This window comes from Pleurodeles waltl, chromosome 10 (genome assembly GCF_031143425.1).
Source record: "Pleurodeles waltl isolate 20211129_DDA chromosome 10, aPleWal1.hap1.20221129, whole genome shotgun sequence".
NCBI lineage: Eukaryota > Metazoa > Chordata > Amphibia > Caudata > Salamandridae > Pleurodeles > Pleurodeles waltl.
In genome coordinates this window covers 726,352,122-726,369,681 of record NC_090449.1, presented here as the reverse complement: position 1 = coordinate 726,369,681, position 17,560 = coordinate 726,352,122, and the positions used below count along the sequence as shown (strand labels likewise).

The following is a 17,560-nucleotide window of genomic DNA, read 5'->3' as shown; positions in this document are numbered from 1 at the left end:
GGAGCCTTGGCATGGTTACCCCTGACTTTTTGCCTTTTGTTGATGCCAGTTAAGACTGAAGGTGTGCTGGGACCCTGCTAACCAGGCCCCAGCACCAGTGTTCTTTCCCTAAACTGTACCTTTGTTCCCACAATTGGCACAGCCCTGGCACACAGATAAGTCCCTTGTAAATGGTACCCCTGGTACCAAGGGCCCTGATGCCAGGGAAGGTCTCTAAGGGCTGCAGCATGTCTTATGCCACCCTGGGGACCCCTCACTCAGCACATGCATACTGCCTCACAGCTTGTGTGTGCTGTTGGGGAGAAAATGACTAAGTCCACATGGCACTCCCCTAAGAGTGCCATGCCCACAACCCACTACCTGTGGCATAGTTAAGTCACCCCTCTAGTAGGCCTTACAGCCCTAAGGCAGGGTGCACTATACCACAGGTCAGGGCATAGTTGCACGAGCACTATGCACCTACAGTGTCTAAGCAAAACCTTAGACATTGTAAGTGCAGGGTGGGGTTGGGAGGGTGTCGGCGTATGTAATGTTCTCATTTTAAGGTGAGCTAGAGGGACTAGACTGAGTGAGGAGGACATCCTGCCCAGCAGTGACTTGTACAGACGCACTGAAACTGACTTTTTTTCAGAAGAGTTTGATAGCCAGACTTTTTAGCGTTTGTTGTCTGTCCTCGGAGAGAAACGCTTCGTCTTGGATGGTTTCCAGGGTGGAGCCCAGAAACATTATCTGGTGCTTTGAAGTAGCATATGGCTTCTGATGATTTACTGTGAGACCAGTTTGCGAAATAATGTGGTGCAAGCTTTTGTAGCCTTGGATGCCTGCGACAGTGTCTGGGCCTTTAGCAGCCAGTTGTCCAGGTAGGGTACTACCCAATGACCTACCTTTCTGACGGCAGCTGCTACCAAGCAAGACATTTGGTGAAAATGCAGGGAGCTGACTTGAGACCGAATGGGAGGCGTCTAATCTGGTAATGGGTGCTGGCTACAGTGAATTGAATATATTTGCAGTGCTCGTGATGTCGAAATATGCATCCTTTAAGTTGCGAGTTGTCATCTAGTCTGCGTGGTTCCGAAGATGCAGGACGTTAGAGAGTGACCATTCGAAAGGATTGTTTTTGAAGAAATCTGTTCAACCTTCTGACGTCTGGGATGGGTCTCCATTACGCTGATTTCTTTTAGATGAGGAAAAAACACGAGTAGGAACCCATGTCCTTTAGGGAAAAGGTAACTTTTTTTCGATTGCTCCGTTGGAGAGTTTCTTTTTTCAGTAAGTGAAGATGAGGAGGGTGCACTCCCCTTGGTGGTTTGTCGATAAACTCCAGGGTATGGCCATAGATGACGAGGTCCAATACCCATTTATCCTATGCTATTTTCCACCAGTACTGGAGATAACTTCAAATATTCGCACCCACAGGATGGGAAGAAGTGGAGGTAGACAGCACTTCCCTGAGGTCACTGCTTGCGACCGGTGGCCAGAGTTTGGGTGGGCTGTTCCTTTCGGGGACCCAGTTTTGTGTATGCTGCTGTGGGTGGTGGGCGGTAGGGATACTGCTGACAGGCAGTTCTATATCGTGACTGGAGGGCCTGATATTGTTGGAAGCGTTGATTTCCTCCTCTATAGGCAGCAAAGCCTCTTCAATGTGCCTCTTGAAAAGGCAATTTTCTAAACCGCAAGGTTCCAAAGGATTTAGCCATATCCGTCTCACTCTTGATGGCCAACACAGCATAGTCTAAGTGTTTCCGAAACAGTGTTTCTCCATCATAGGCCATATCTAGAATCTTGGCTTGGACTTCTGGCTTAAAGAATGTTGATTTGAGCCAGCCTTGCCGCCTTACATCAGTGCTTCGACCAATTGTCGAAAACCAGTGGAGGCTATGTCCATAGGGCAGCCTATAATTTTAGAGTAAGTGTGCTCACCTTCTTATAAGGTCTTATTTGCCTCTGATTCTTTTTCTTCAGGCACTTGGTCAATGAGGGTACCAACGTCTGACCACATCTGCCTATCGTAGTGGCCTAAGATAGTGAGGGAATTGGCCGCACGAACAGTGAAGGCAGACATGGTGGAAAACCTGTTCCCTATATTGTCCAAGAGCCAGTCTTCCTTCTCTGTTGGAGCTGAGATGGAAGTGGAAGGATTTTTAGAACAACGCTGTGCGGCTTGTGAGACTGCAGATCCTGCTTTAAGATGCCTGTTAGGTAAGCAAGAGAATCTTTTGGGGCCTTGTATATTTTATCACTTCGCGGAAGAACCGCTGCCACTGTTGCACGATTCTTCATGAGCTTGATCCCCTCTTCCCATACAGAATCTATGATCTGAATGGCTCAAACAGATTTTCTTGCCTGACCCTTAAAGTCCTATAGAAAGCAATCTTACTGCTTGACTGAAATTGGTAGGTCAAATCTTGCTGCAGCCCATTCCATTAGATTATGAAATTCCTCGATTTCCTCTGGAGGAGAAGGATAAGTTATTTACCTGTAAATCCTAGTGCTCTTCCAGGGGTATCCTCATCAAAGTCTAGAGCAATATATACATGTGTAAACAGTAATGCAGTCTATGTTGAAAAAAACAGCAAAAATGCTTTTTTTTTGTAAAACCTTCAATTAAAGGTACAAACTTTTTGTATTTTAAGTATAAGGCATAGAAAGTGTAAGAAATATATAATAAAACAGAAAAAAACTACATTGAAAATGAAAGAGCATTATTAGCCAAAATGCTGCAAGCAGGTTAACACATTAGAATAAAAAAAACTGGCACTGTGCCTTTAAGACCCTGAGCACCTCCAGTATCCCACCATGCCTCAGGGGTGAGAGTGAGGTGACAGTTGGTTCACAGCTAGGTCAGTACTTTTTTCCCCCGGTGACAAGGAGACATAGAAGAAACAAATAGGTAGAGCTGCACTTCTAAAAATCATGTCCGGGGAGGAGGGTGGGTTAGTTATGTCTTTGATGAGGACACCCCTGGAAGAGAACTAGGATTTACAGGTATGTCATTTATCCTTCTCTTCCAGGGGATCCTCATCAATAGTCATAAACATTGAATAGATTAGCAAGCCCATCCCACACCCCTGCGGATGGAGTGATAGAAGTGCAGGCAACGTACTTGTCTTATGCAAATACATTTCTTAAAGAAGCCTGACCCACTTCAGTGTCGGTCTTGGCATCTGACTCTAGACAGTAATGCCTGGTAAAAGTATGTACGGATCTCGATGTGGCAGCTTTGCAAATTTCGGATGGGTACATTCTTAAGAAGGGCTGCAGTTGTTGCTTTCCCTCTCGTGGAGTGGGCTTTAGGTTTAGCGAACAATCGTTTGTTAGCCAATTGATAAGCAGTCACAATACACAAAACTATCCATCTAGAAAGTCTGTTTCGAGGCCGCTCTCCTTGTTCTCATATGTCAATAATTAACAAATAAGCGATCAGAATGTCTGATTGACTTAGTCTTATCAAGGTAAAATTTCAGTACTCTCTTAAGGTCCAGGGAGTGCAAGGCTTTCTCCACCGGAGTAACAGGTTGAGGAAAAAAATGTTGGAAGTGATAGAGTTTGGTTAATGTGGAGTCTGACACCACCTTAGGCACAAACAATGGGTGGGTTCTTAGAACTACTCTGTTATCGTCGAAAATCGTGAAGGGTTCCCTTGAACATAGAGCCTGAATCTCAATGACCCTTCTAGCCGAGGTAATGGCTACCAGAAAAGCTGTCTTCCACGTAAGGTGTTGCAAAGAAGCTTTGTGGATGGGCTCAAAAGGCGCGCCCATAAGTCTAGACAAGACCACATTCAATTCCCATGGAGGTGAGGGTTTCCGAATTGGTGTAAAAACCTTTTTCAAGCCCTCTAAGAAATCCTTAACCACTGGCATAGTAAAGAAAGACTTTTGAGAGGGCGACTTATGATAAGCTGTAATGGCAGATAAATGTACCTTAAAGGAGGAAAACTGCAGCCCTGACTTCGCAAGATGTAACAGGTAAGGCAAGATAACCTCCTCCTGGGCCAAAATTGGATGATAATCATGCTACCGGCACCACATGTAAAATCTCTTCCATTTGAACGCATAGGAGCATTGTGACGAAGGTCTTTTAGACTCCTTTAAAATATCCATGCATTCCTGCGAGAGTCCTAGATGTCCATATTGCAGGAATTCAGGAGCCATGCTGTCAAGCTCAGCGAGGGAAGGTTGGTATGCAGAATTTTCCCCCCTAATCTGTGGAGAAGATCTGGTCTGCATGGCAGCCTCTTGTGATGTTGTTCTGACAACTGGAGAAGACTTGTGTACCAATATTGCCCAGGCCATTCTGGGGCTATGAGTATCATCCTTGTTTTGGACCTGTAAAAACTGTTGATCACCGCAGGTATCAGGGAAATCGGTGGAAAGGAGTAGAGAAATGTCCCTGACCAGTCTATCAACAGGGCATTCCCCTTAGTCCCTGGTTGGTAGAACCTGGATGCGAAGTCAGGGCATTTTTTGTTGACGCCATCAGCAAACAGGTCTATTTGAGGCTGACCCCACCATTGGAAAATGTCTGCTACGACGTCGTGAAGCACCCAGTCGTGAGAGTCTATTAGACTTTGACTTAGGAAATCTGCTTTTGAGTTTTGTTCTCCCGGGAGGTGAACCGCTGTGACAGACATCCTCCGCTATTAGCCAGTGCCAGATGGTCTGAGACTCTCGAGACGGAGGACGAGATCTTGCCCCCTCCCCACCCCCCATCTGTTCAGATAATACATCGAGGTTGTATTGTCCGTTTGGACCAGAATGGACTTTCCCTTGAGAGATGGAGCAAAAGACTTGAGAGCCAGATGGACCGCTCTCTGTTACAGCAGATTGATGAGGTAACTCTGTTCCTTGCTGGACCACAGGCCCTGTGCTTGGAGGGGCCCCAAGTGAGCTCCCCAGCCTTGTAGTGATGCATCCGTTACAAGGATCTCGGAAGGAGTGCTCTGGTGAAAAGGAACCCCCACCGACAGGTGTTGATGGCGAATCCACCCTGTAGTGATGCCTAAGCCGCGGTTGAAAGGGTTATTCTGTCTTCCCATTTGGTTGTGCGTTGACTCCACTGATCCTCTAGATTCTCTTGAAGAGATCTCATGTGGAATCTGGCGTTCGGGACAATGAAAATGCAGGAGGCCATGGAGCCCAACAGAGATGCTATATGACGGGCCGTAGGCCTCAGAGTGTGGAGAAGTGTGTGGCACTCTGTGCTACAGATGATAGTCGTTCCACTGGAGGATACACCATTTCTAGATTGGTGTCTAGAATCGCCCCCAGGTAATGGAGTGTCTGAGTTGGGGTGAGACTGGACTTTTGGAAATTGACCTGCAGACCCAGAGAACTGAAGGTGTTCAGAACTATATTGAGATGATTTACGGTCTGCTCTGCAGTGATGGCTTTTAGCAGCCAATCGTCTAAGTATGGATAAATAAAGATATTCCTTTTTCTCAAGTGTGCCGCTGTTGCTACACATTTGGAGACTGTCCGAGGGGCTGATTTTAGTCTGAAAAACAGCACCTTGAACTGGTAGTGTTGTGATGTCACTACAAAGTGAAGACATTGTCGGTGCTTTGCTATGACCGGGATGTGTAAATATGCATCCTGTAGATCTATTGAGCATATCCAGTCCCCTTGTAGCTGAGGGAAAATCTGGTGAACGGCTGACATTCTGAATTTTTCTTTTCAAATGTATTTGTTCAGATGTCTCAGATCTAAAATGGGTCTGAAAACCCCTTCTTGGCCTTTCTTTTTCACTGGAAAATATCAGGAGTACACTCCTTTTCCTCTTTGAGAAGATGGAACCTTCTCTATCACTCTTTTTTGCAACAGGATGTGAACCTTCTTCCGTAGTAATGACTGGTAAGCAGACTTTGTCCTCGTTGGGAGCAGCGGGGCGGAGACTTGAAACTAAGAGATTATCCATTCTCTACAATGTTCAGCACCCATATGTCGTTTGTTATGGTGTGCCACTCGTGTACATAATTCGTAATACTTCCCCCCACTGTAGTGGTGGACAGGATTAGGGGAAGCGAATTCTCATTGCTTGCCCGATGCCTTGGGGGTAGACTGTTGTAGTCTGCTTGGTCCATGATCTCTCGTCATTTTGCGGGACTGAAAAAATGGACGTCTTTGCTTCTGCTGAGGTCTTTGGGACCAATAAGGGGTTTTAGCCCTCTGTTGATAAGGGTGCCTATCATACGGCCTGTATCTTCTTCTATAGTCTTTGCACCTATCTAGCCCCACTGCTTTCATTGTGTCAACCTCTGATTTCATCTTCGCCATCTCATCAGTATGCGACCCAAATAAGGAGTTCCCATTAAAAGGCAGGTTCAGGATGCAGTGTTGTACTTCCTATTTCAACTCTGTAAGGCGTAGCCACGAGGATCTCCTTGCACAGATGCCATGTGCGTAGCCATGAGCCGCCAAGTCTGCGCCATCTGCAGCAGCACTGCTAACCTGGTTGGACACCAAACTCCCCTCCTGAAGGATCTCTTCGAAATCTTGCCTATCTTCCCCAGGAAATTTTTCTACGAACCGGTTCAGAGAGTCCCACAAAGAACGGTTGTATTTCCCCAACAGTGCAGAGGCACTAGAGACCTTCATGAATGCTGCTGAGGTGCAACACATTTTTCTGCCAAATTAATCCAGATGTTTGCTCTCCGTATCTGGAGGAACCGTTGATGATGATGCCACCGAATCGGTCTTACGGGCAGCAGCTAAAATCAGAGTCTGGTGGTGGATCAACCCTGAGAAACAAAGGATCCTGGTCTGGGGCTTTATACTTTTTTAGTATCCTAGCCAGAGCTGAACGTAGGCTAGCAGGCGACAGAAATGTGTCCTTGGCCAGTTGTAGAAGACCAGGAACCGGTGGCAATAACTGTCTGGACGAGGTATGATGATGTAGGGTCTCAAAAATTACAGACGATGAAGTAGCCGGTTCTGGAATGTCTATATTAAGTTTCTGGGCCCCTCTAACCAACACCTCGCTGAAGGTTGTAATATCATCCACTGGCGATACTCTTGCCGGAGGGGAGTTAGTCAGGGTTGGCAAATAGTCTCTGATGGAAGACTCCGATGCTGTCGACCACGAAGGAGACCTGCGTCGTTGTGATCTAGACCGACGTCTGGATCGCGACCTACTCCTGGTGGGTTATCTTGACTGGCTGCGCCGGTGTCTAGGACGTGGCTGATCCGATGTTGGCCTTGTCCGCTCGGCGGGCATCGTTGGTGAAGGCGTTCGCGGCAACGACGCCAGTGGCGAATAAAGGTGTGAATATAGTGAGTCTGGAGAAGCCGGTGTCTTGTTAAGGCTTTCCAACCACCTCAGAGACAAGTTTGTAGGTGAGAGGTGTCCTAGGGATGATGCTCTTGATGCCCCCGATGACCCACTCTGAATAGTGACCACCGTACCTTGGTGAGGTAGAGCAGTCTTGGAAGTCTGTTGCAGTCCTGTTGATGACCTCTGAGGGGAGCTGGTAAGTAGAGCAGCTCTCTGTGAGACAGGTGTCACAGGTGAAGGTTGTCTCGACTTCGATCAACATAGTACTTTTGTCGACAGAGATCTGCGAGTTCCTGATGCCGAGCGAGGCTTTCCCGACTTCTCAGATCTCAACGTCAAATGCTTCAACGACGAGTGGGGGCCTGTTGTAGGAACATGCTTCGACGTTGAGTGTCTTGACGTCGATCGGTGGGCCGACGACGACGAGTGTCTCGACGCTGCATGATGTGGGGACCTCAACCTTGTTCTTGAAGCCGACTTCGACGGCGGATGCCCTGAAGTCAGAAGATGACGACTCGCCTTCGGCGGCATGTGAGCCCTCATGTGCCTGCTCGAAGTCGATCGGTGTGTGACCGTCGACGCAGATCTATCCCGATGAGGGAGTTGAGTCTTCGATGTCCTGTCTCTCGACGTCGCATGAACAGACAGGAATTTTCCTACCGGCTGACGTTGATCTGGCTCGCCGCTGTTCAGAAGAGTCTTTAGAAATCTTCCTAGGTAGAGAGGAGGATGAAGTCTTCTCTCTTTCATGCAGACCATGCAAACTAATCCTTTCTCGGTCCTTGAGAGTTCTTTTGGACAGATTCTTACAATGTCTGCAGATGTCAGGGCAGTGACTCTGAGGCAAACATACTATGCACACAGAGTGTGGGTCTGACTGGGCCTTCTTCCCACAAGGACATTTCACAAAAAGTGAAGGCATATTTGTGAGAAACAGTTGCCACTCTACTCAGGCAATATGGAGAGCCGTTGAGTAAAGCAGAGAAGATATAGTTTTAGACAATCTTTCTGGCCAAATAACCAGAAAAATGAGAGCTCAATGCTCCAGGATCCTCACAGAAGGAGTCGGAAAAAAGAACTGATCTAACTGTGAACCAACTGTCACCTCACTCTCACCCCTGAGGCATGGTGGGATAACTGGAGTTGCTCAGGGTCTTAAAGGCACAGTGCCAGTGTTTTTGATTCTACATTGTTAACCTGCATGCAGCCTATTGGCTAATATTGCTCTTTTATTTTCAATGTAGTTTTTTTCTGTTTTATTATAGATTTCTTATACTTTCTATGCCTTATTCTTGAATTACAAAAGTTTGTACCTTTAATTGAAGGTTTTACTAAAGAAAATAAATAAGCCCCCCCTCAAAAAAAAACTCCAAAACCAATGAATATTTAGCCGTTTTTCTCAACATAGACTGCATTATTGTTTACATGTGTATATATTATATTTATATTGAAACTCTCTACTCAAGTATTATTTATCATATGTTTCACATATATATGCATATGTGTTTGTATATGCTCCGGGGTCCCCGCATGGGGTGGGAATATTCAATGTTTAGGACTACTGATGAGGATCCCCTGGAAGAGAATATGCAGGATGTGGTGTTGGAGCCAAAGAAGTGGGGATATGAATCATCCCATTCATCATGGGGTGGATAAGTATCCTGAAGCTCACCTTCCTCCCTATCATCATCTAATGACATTGGGTCTTCCCATGGAGGTGCTGCTATGCTGGAAGCAGGTGTCATCCTGGAAGTTATTGGCGGAGGGAGAGTTGCAGGAGATATTGGCAGAGGCGGGGCCACTCACTGCTCTTGCAGAAGTTCTGGGAACCTTCTACAATAGTCCTGGAGCATGGCCTGTAAATCCTGAAAAAGTGACATAGGCACATGAATGTCACCCTGCCTGGGAGCGGTTCAGGGTAGTCTTGGTAGTGGTACTGGAAATGTCTTTGCTTGGCTTGTGGGCTGTAACAATGTCCATAATATTGCTCTTCTTCATCCTCATCTCTGTCATCCTAGTATTTAACCTGGAGTCCCGATGAGCTCTGGGCCGCTCCAAAGGGGCCCTTATCCTCAGAATCCCCTAGATCTAGCAAGTGGCTCGGAGGAAAAGGAAAGACTTTGCTTGGTGAGTTACCTTGAGGACTTAGGAAAATTTTGGCAATTTGTATTGTCGTTGTTGAGGTGATAGTGCTCGGCAATGGTATCTCTAGCTGCCGTGAGGTTCTTGCGTCGTCGTTACAGACTTCGTCGGCGGGGTCGTTGTCAGCAGCGAGGTGGTCATCAACGGCGTCTTCATCAATGATTAAATCATTGACGGAACTGGTGCTTCAGAGACATCTTGTGTGGTCGTCTTCATCGTCAGTGGTCTTGTGGATGAGACACTGGGAGGCTTTAGGATGACTTTTATGACTGTCAACAATTCTGAGGAGGATGTATGTGGTTGTTCTACAGCATATGTAGATGGAGTGCTAGGCTCAGAGGAGGCAGTTTGTGAGGAGATTAGTTTTTTCCCCTTTTTTTGAGATTCTTTGACTGACCCATGGTGGGAAACTTTAAGGGCTTTTAGAGGTCACCTGGTCTTCAACGACGAGTGGGGGCCCGTTGTAGGAACATGCTTCGACGTTGAGTGTCTTGACGTCGATCGATGGGCCGACGGCGACGAGTGTCTCGACGCTGCATGATGTGGGGACCTCAACCTTGTTCTTGAAGCCGACTTCGACAGCGGATGCCCTGACGTCAGAAGATGACGACTCGCCTTCGACGGCATGTGAGCACTCATGTGCCTGCTCGAAGTCGATCGGTGTGTGACCGTCGACGCAGATCTATCCCGATGAGGGAGTTGAGTCTTCGATGTCCTGTCTCTCGACGTCGCATGAACAGACAGGAATTTTCCTACCGGCTGACGTTGATCTGGCTCGCTGCTGTTCAGAAGAGTCTTTAGAAATCTTCCTAGGTAGAGAGGAGGATGAAGTCTTCTCTCTTTCATGCAGACCATGCAATCATAGGACCCTTCTCTTTTGTTAGACTGAGAGGAGGTGTCACTATTTTCCTCCAAAGATGTAGGTTTTTGCGTCTTGGATTTTTGTAGCCACAATAAAAGCCTCCCTTCCCTGTCCTTCAAGGTTTTGGGACAAAAGTGTGGCAAAGTTTACAATCCTTTACCTCGTGCTGGAGTAGAGGCAGCAGAGACAGTTCTATTATAGGTTATCCACAAGAAGCCTTGTTTTTCCACATGCCGTGCAAGGTTTGAAGAGGCATTTCCTTTTTTTTTTTTTTTTTTAAGATGTTTCAGACATTATGGAATCAAGACTGAAAATTTCCAGAAGCTGCAAGGAGAAAACTGAGCAGAGCTCAGACAGACTCCCTTCACACAACGTACAGTAGAAATCTGAGAGACTGGAGCTTCTGTAATGAGGGTTCTGAAGGGTGCTGTCGTCTGATTGGCTGGACTTTGGGTCTTTTCTAATGATGTGAATAAGCTGTGAGAGTGAATGCATTTTAACACTGACTTGTATGCACAATTCCTCTATACTGCTATTAAATGGTATTCCCACTACGATGATGGGGAATGATTCAAGCAGGAGAATCTATGAAAGATCCAATAATGGAGAACATAAGACACTATGAAGGTCCAGAATATAAAGAAAACAAATGATTTTTCTGAAGAATAATGACTGCCAAACCTGGGAAAGACGGTCTTCATCTGAGCTGGGGAAATCATACTGATTAAGATCCTTGGTAATAAAGATAGGCAGCACCGCAGGATTCGTCTGTTGGGAAGTAGTAGCAGCAGCAGACGAAGATAAGACTTTGGGCTTCTTCTCATATTTTCTTTTAGGTCGTATAACTTCACATTTCTGAGACAGAGATAAACATATTGTAAAAACAACCAGATTTATAAATTATCTTTGGTTATTATAAAATTCAAATGGGTACATGCACTATTAAGTTAAATGTTTTGTAATTAAATAGAAAAGTAAATTAACTAGTCGTAGAGAAGAGTTCTTTCTAGAATAATTACTTCTACAATAAAAGAAAAAAGGATGGAATCCAGAAAAGTAACATGGCATATGTTAGGGCAGGGACAAAGAAAAAACATTTTGAAAAAAACAACATAAAGTTATAGGAGGTGAGAATATTTTAATAGATTCACTCGTCACCTTTTTACTGTTTTATTCAGAAATCCAGCATTTTTCGCCAAGAGCGGTGGGAAGAGTGAATTTTAATTCTCAGGCATTCTCAATTTAATATGGTGTCCTGTATGTGCATGTTGATAAGAAAATGTTACTTACCTTCGCTAATGATATTTATGGTGGATTTATCACCAAATGGAGCACTCCTTCAAGGCTTCAGATTGGTATGGGTCTATTGCCACAGATAGCACATCAGATAAAATAAAAGGATGTAGCAGTGGGGTTTAATATTAGAGACAGGAAGCGTCACCCACATTTCTTGGCATGCTTCATCAGCAATGCCCCAGCTACACCCCAAAATAACAGTCAAAGTAGGCTCAACCTGATGTGAAAATGAGATGAAAAAATGAATAGTAAATAAGAATCCCCAAAGGATTTTTAAATTGCTTCTTGGAGCCCAAATAATTATTATCTTTATTGAAGGTCCTAAAGATAACGTCAAAAAGTGGTTGTGACGTACAGTAATGAAAATGTCACTTACCCAGTGTACATCTGTTCGTGGCATCGGTCGCTGAGATTCACATGGTATGCATGAGCTCGCCATCTGGTGTTGGGTCGGAGTGTTACAAGTTGTTTTTCTTCGAAGAAGTGTTTTCGAGTCACGGGACCGAGTGACTCCACCTTCTGTGCTCATTGCGCATGGGCGTCGACTCCATCTTCGATTGTTTTCCCCGCAGAGGGTGAGGTAGGAGTTGTACTATAGTAATAGTGCCCGCGCAATGAAAAATGTAAGTATGTACCTATTAAAGGATTAAGTAATATATATACAAATGTACAAAATTGAAGGTAACTTCTGAACTGCTACAGGCTTCCGGGGAGGTGGGTGGGTCCATGTGAATCTCAGCGACCGATGCCACGAACAGATGTACACTGGGTAAGTGACATTTTCAGTTCGATGGCATCTGTCGCTGTAGATACACATGGTATGCATAGACTAGTAAGCAGTTAGTTCCCCATAAGCGGTGGTTTAGCCTGTAGGAGTAGAAGTTGTCTGAAATAGAGTTCTTAATACAGCTTGACCTACTGTAGCTTGTTGTGCGGATAGCACATCTATACAGTAGTGTTTGGTGAATGTGTGAGGCGTAGACCAAGTGGCTGCCTTACATATTTCTTGTATTGGGATGTTTCCTAAAAAGGCCATTGAAGCACCTTTTTTCCTTGTTGAATGTGCCCTGGGAGTAATGGGCAGTTGTCTTTTTGCTTTAAGGTAGCAGATTTGGATGCATTTAACTATCCATCTGGCTATACCTTGTTTTGATATTGGGTTACCTGCATGAGGTTTTTGGAATGCAATAAATAGCTGTTTAGTTTTTCTGATGTTCTTCGTTCTGTCAATGTAGTACATTAATGCTCTTTTGACATCTAATGTATGTAGTGCTCTTTCAGCCACAGAATCTGGCTGTGGGAAGAATACTGGTAATTCTACCGTTTGATTTAGATGGAATGGAGAAATAACTTTTGGTAAAAATTTTGGATTAGGTCGTAGGACGACCTTATTTTTATGTATTTGTATAAAAGGCTCTTGTGTTGTGAACGCTTGAATTTCACTTACTCTTCTTAGAGATGTAATGGCGATGAGAAAGGCAACTTTCCAGGTGAGGAATTGTATTCCGCAAGAGTGCATGGGTTCGAAGGGTGGGCCCATGAGTCTTGTTAGAACCACGTTTAGGTTCCATGAAGGAACAGGTGGTGTTCTTGGTGGTATAATTCTTTTAAGCCCTTCTATGAATGCTTTGATAACTGGTATCCTATACAAGGAAGTCGAATATGTAGTTTGCAGGTATGCAGATATTGCTGCAAGGTGTATTTTAATAGAAGAGAAGGCTAGCTTTGCTTTTTGTAAATGGAGCAAGTAATTTACTATATGTTTTGGAGTTGCCTCTAGTGGTTGTATCTGATTATGATGGCAGTACCAAACAAATCTTTTCCACTTACTTGCGTAGCAGTGTCTAGTGGATGGCCTTCTGGCCTGCTTTATGACTTCCATACACTCTTGGCTAAGTTGTAAGTGTCCGAATTCTAGGATTTCAGGAGCCAGATTGCTAGATTCAGCGATGCTGGGTCCGGGTGTCTGATCTGTTGGTTGTGTTGCGTTAACAGATCTGGTTTGTTGGGCAGTTTGATGTGTGGTACTACAGACAGATCTAGCAGTGTTGTGTACCAGGGTTGTCTTGCCCACGTTGGTGCTATTAAAATGAGTTTGAGTTTGTTTTGACTCAATTTGTTTACTAGGTAAGGAAGGAGAGGGAGAGGAGGAAAAGCGTAAGCAAATATTCCTGACCAGTTCATCCATAGGGCATTGCCTTGGGATTGCTTGTGTGGGTATCTGGACGCGAAGTTTTGGCATTTTGCGTTCTCTTTTGTTGCAAATAAGTCTATTTGTGGTGTTCCCCAGAGTGTGAAGTAGGTGTTCAGAATTTGTGGGTGGATTTCCCATTCGTGAACTTGCTGGTGATCTCGAGAGAGATTGTCTGCCAGCTGATTCTGGATCCCCGGAATAAACTGTGCTATTAGACCAATTTGATGGTGGATAGCCCACTTCCATATTTTTTGAGCTAACAAGCTTAACTGCGTTGAATGTGTTCCTCCTTGTTTGTTTAGATAATACATCGTTGTCATGTTGTCTGTTTTGACAAGGATGTATTTGTGGGTTATGATTGGTTGGAAAGCTTTTAGTGCTTGAAAAACTGCTAATAATTCTAGATGATTTATATGCAGTTTTGTTTGATGTATGTTCCATTGTCCTCTTATGTTGTGTTGATTGAGATGTGCTCCCCACCCTGTCATGGAAGCATCTGTTGTTATTACGTACTGTGGCACTGGGTCTTGGAAAGGCCGCCCTATGTTTAAATTTATACTGTTCCACCATAGAAGCGATAGGTAAGTTTGGCGGTCTAGCAACACCAGATCTAGAAGGTGACCCTGTGCTTGAGACCACTGTGAGGCTAGGCACTGTTGTAAGGGCCTCATGTGCAGTCTTGCGTTTGGGACAATGGCTATGCATGAGGACATCATGCCTAGGAGCTGTAGTATTGTTCTTGCTTGTATTGTTTGGTTTGGAGACATGTGTTGAATGACCCTGTTGAAATTGTGGATCCTTTGTGGAGTTGGCGTTGCTACTCCTTTTGTTGTGTCTATTATGGCTCCTAGATATTGCTGTACTTTGCTTGGCAGAATGTTTGATTTTGCAAAGTTGACGGTGAACCCTAAATTGTAGAGGGTTTGTATGACTTGATTTGTGTGGTTTGAGCATTGTGTGAGCGAACTGGTTTTGATTAGCCAGTCGTCTAGATACGGGAACACATGTATTTGCTGCCTTCTGATGTGTGCAGCGACTACTGCTAGGCACTTTGTGAATACTCTTGGAGCGGTTGTTAAACCAAAAGGCAATACTTTGAATTGGTAATGTATTCCTTTGAATACAAACCTTAGATATTTCCTGTGTGATTGATGGATTGGTATATGGAAATATGCGTCCTTGAGGTCTAGGGTTGTCATGTAGTCGTGTTTTCTGAGCAATGGTAACACTTCTTGTAGTGTGACCATGTGAAAGTGGTCTGATTTGATGAATGTGTTTACTACCCTGAGGTCTAGAATTGGTCTCAGTGTTTCGTCCTTTTTTGGTATCAAGAAGTACAGTGAATAAACTCCTGTGTTTATTTGTGTGCTTGGTACTAATTCTATTGCATTTTTTTGCAGTAGTGCTTGAACTTCTATCTCTAGAAGTTGTGAATGGTATTTTGATAAATTTTGTGATTTTGGTGGTATGTCTGGAGGGAATTGCATGAATTCTATGCAATAACCATGTTGGATAATTGCTAGGACCCATGTATCTGTAGTTATTTTGTCCCATGCTTCGTAATATTGATGTATCCTCCCCCCCACTGGTGTTGTGTGGGAGGGGTGAGTGACGTGTGAGTCACTGCTTGTTGGTAGTGTTTTTGGGGCTTTGAAATCTTCCTCTATTCCTAGGAAATTGCCCCCCTCTATACTGGCCCCGAAAACCTCCCCTGTACTGTCCCTGGTAGGTGGGCGGTGCGGACTGTGAGGTGCTAGCTTGTGTGGCCTGACCCCGAAACCCTCCTCTAAAAGGTGTTTTGCGGAAGGTGTTATAAGATCCTCTGCTCTGCGGGGAGTAGAGTGCGCCCATGGCCTTGGCAGTGTCAGTGTCCTTCTTGAGCTTTTCTATAGCTGTGTCGACCTCCGGACCGAACAGAAGTTTCTCGTTTACTGGCATGTTAAGCACTGCCTGCTGAATTTCTGGCTTGAATCCAGACGTTCTGAGCCATGCGTGCCTACGGATGGTAACCGACGTATTAATGGTTCTTGCGGCCGTGTCTGCTGCATCCATGGAGGAGCGTATTTGATTGTTGGAAATGTTTTGACCCTCCTCAACAACCTGTTTTGCTCTTTTTTGCAGATCTTTTGGGAGATGTTCAATGAGATGCTGCATCTCATCCCAGTGGGCTCTGTCGTATCGCGCTAGCAGCGCTTGTGAATTTGCGATGCGCCACTGGTTTGCTGCTTGGACAGCAACCCTCTTCCCGGCTGCATCGAACTTCCTACTTTCTTTATCTGGGGGAGGTGCATCCCCAGAAGTGTGTGAGTTTGCCCGTTTTCTGGCAGCCCCTACCACCACAGAGTCTGGTGGCAGCTGAGAGGTGATGAAGACAGGGTCCGTAGGAGGCGCCTTATACTTTTTGTCCACCCTAGGCGTCACTGCCCTACTTTTAACTGGCTCCTTGAAAATGTCTTTTGCATGGCGTAGCATGCCTGGGAGCATCGGCAGGCTTTGGTAGGAGCTGTGGGTTGAGGAGAGGGTGTTAAATAAAAAATCATCCTCTACTTGTTCCGAGTGTAGTTCCACATTATGGAATAGAGCTGCTCTAGCCACCACTTGTGAGTAGGCTGTGCTGTCTTCCGGTGGTGATGGCCTAGTTGGGTATGTGTCTGGGCTGTTATCAGACACTGGTGCGTCGTACAAGTCCCACGCATCCTGATCTTGGTCGTCGTGGCTCATGGCGGTGTGAGCTGGCGAATGTGACGGGGTGTAAGTTGGCGAAGCCGGAGTTACAGGTGGAGGCGAGGGAGGAGGTGTTACCTTTTGTGTTGTGTCTTGCTGAGGAGTAAACTGAAGCGTTCTCTTTCGTTTGACAGGTGGAAGGGTACTGATCTTCCCAGTCCCCTGCTGAATAAAGATACGCTTTTGCGTGTGATCCACGTCAGTGGATTGCAGTTCTTGTTCAAATCTATGTTTCTTCAGTTGAGAAGACATAGAATGCTCTTCGGTATAGGAGCCAGAAACAGGGTCTGATGTTGCTTTTTTCGGCTCCGAAAGCCCTGTCGATTGTTTTTTCGGCTCCGAGGTAACCTTCCTCTTTTTCTGTGCCGAAAATTCTTGGCCTCTATGGTCTTCGGCGCCACTGTCTCGGCGTCGATCGGTGTCGACACCGAACTCTCGGTGTCGATGCTTCTGTTTAGCACTCTCTCGGTCCCGAGGAGGCTGCGTGCCGGTGTCTCGACCGAAGTCGGACGATCTCGACACTGAATGGGCCTTTTTCGGTGCCGATTGTTGGTCACCGAGAATTTGGGTGGAGCCATGGCCGGTTGGCAGTGGCGTCCCCTGGGCCTTCTTTCCTTTTTTAAGGTTTGATCTCGACGTCTTACTCACAGTTCTTGTAGAGTGTAGCTCGTCGGAGTCTGAATCCTGGATGGAAAAGGATTCCTCCTGTTCTTCTTCTGTCTCGAACTGTCGACGCTCTTTCGGCGTGGACGCCATCTGCAGTCTTCTCGCTCGACGGTCGCGCAGAGTTTTTCGGGACCGGAACGCCCGACAGGCCTCGCAGGATTCTTCACTGTGCTCGGGTGACAGGCACAGATTACAGACCGAGTGCAGGTCCGTATAAGGATATTTGTTGTGGCATTCGGGGCAGAATCGAAACGGGGTCCGATCCATCGGCGTTGTCCTCCACGCGGTCGGGCCGACTAGGCCCCGACGGGGTGCCGAAATCTACCCCGAAGGGCACCGAAGCGCTTCGATGTTCAACGCGTCGTCGTATGTGTCTATCTCTAACCGGATCGCAACGATACCGT

The 17,560-nt window shown here is 45.8% G+C and overlaps 1 protein-coding gene across 3 annotated transcripts in view; it reads right to left on the bottom strand.

Annotated features, from left to right (window-relative positions):
- EPC1 (enhancer of polycomb homolog 1) overlaps positions 1 to 17,560 on the bottom strand; it is a 1,031,213-nt gene that overhangs the window by 292,509 nt on the left and 721,144 nt on the right. For all 3 annotated transcript variants that reach the window (XM_069211249.1, XM_069211248.1, XM_069211247.1), the window contains exon 7: positions 10,958 to 11,131. In XM_069211249.1, the coding sequence (XP_069067350.1) occupies positions 10,958 to 11,131 (174 nt within the window). The remainder of the gene's footprint in view (positions 1 to 10,957; positions 11,132 to 17,560) is intronic.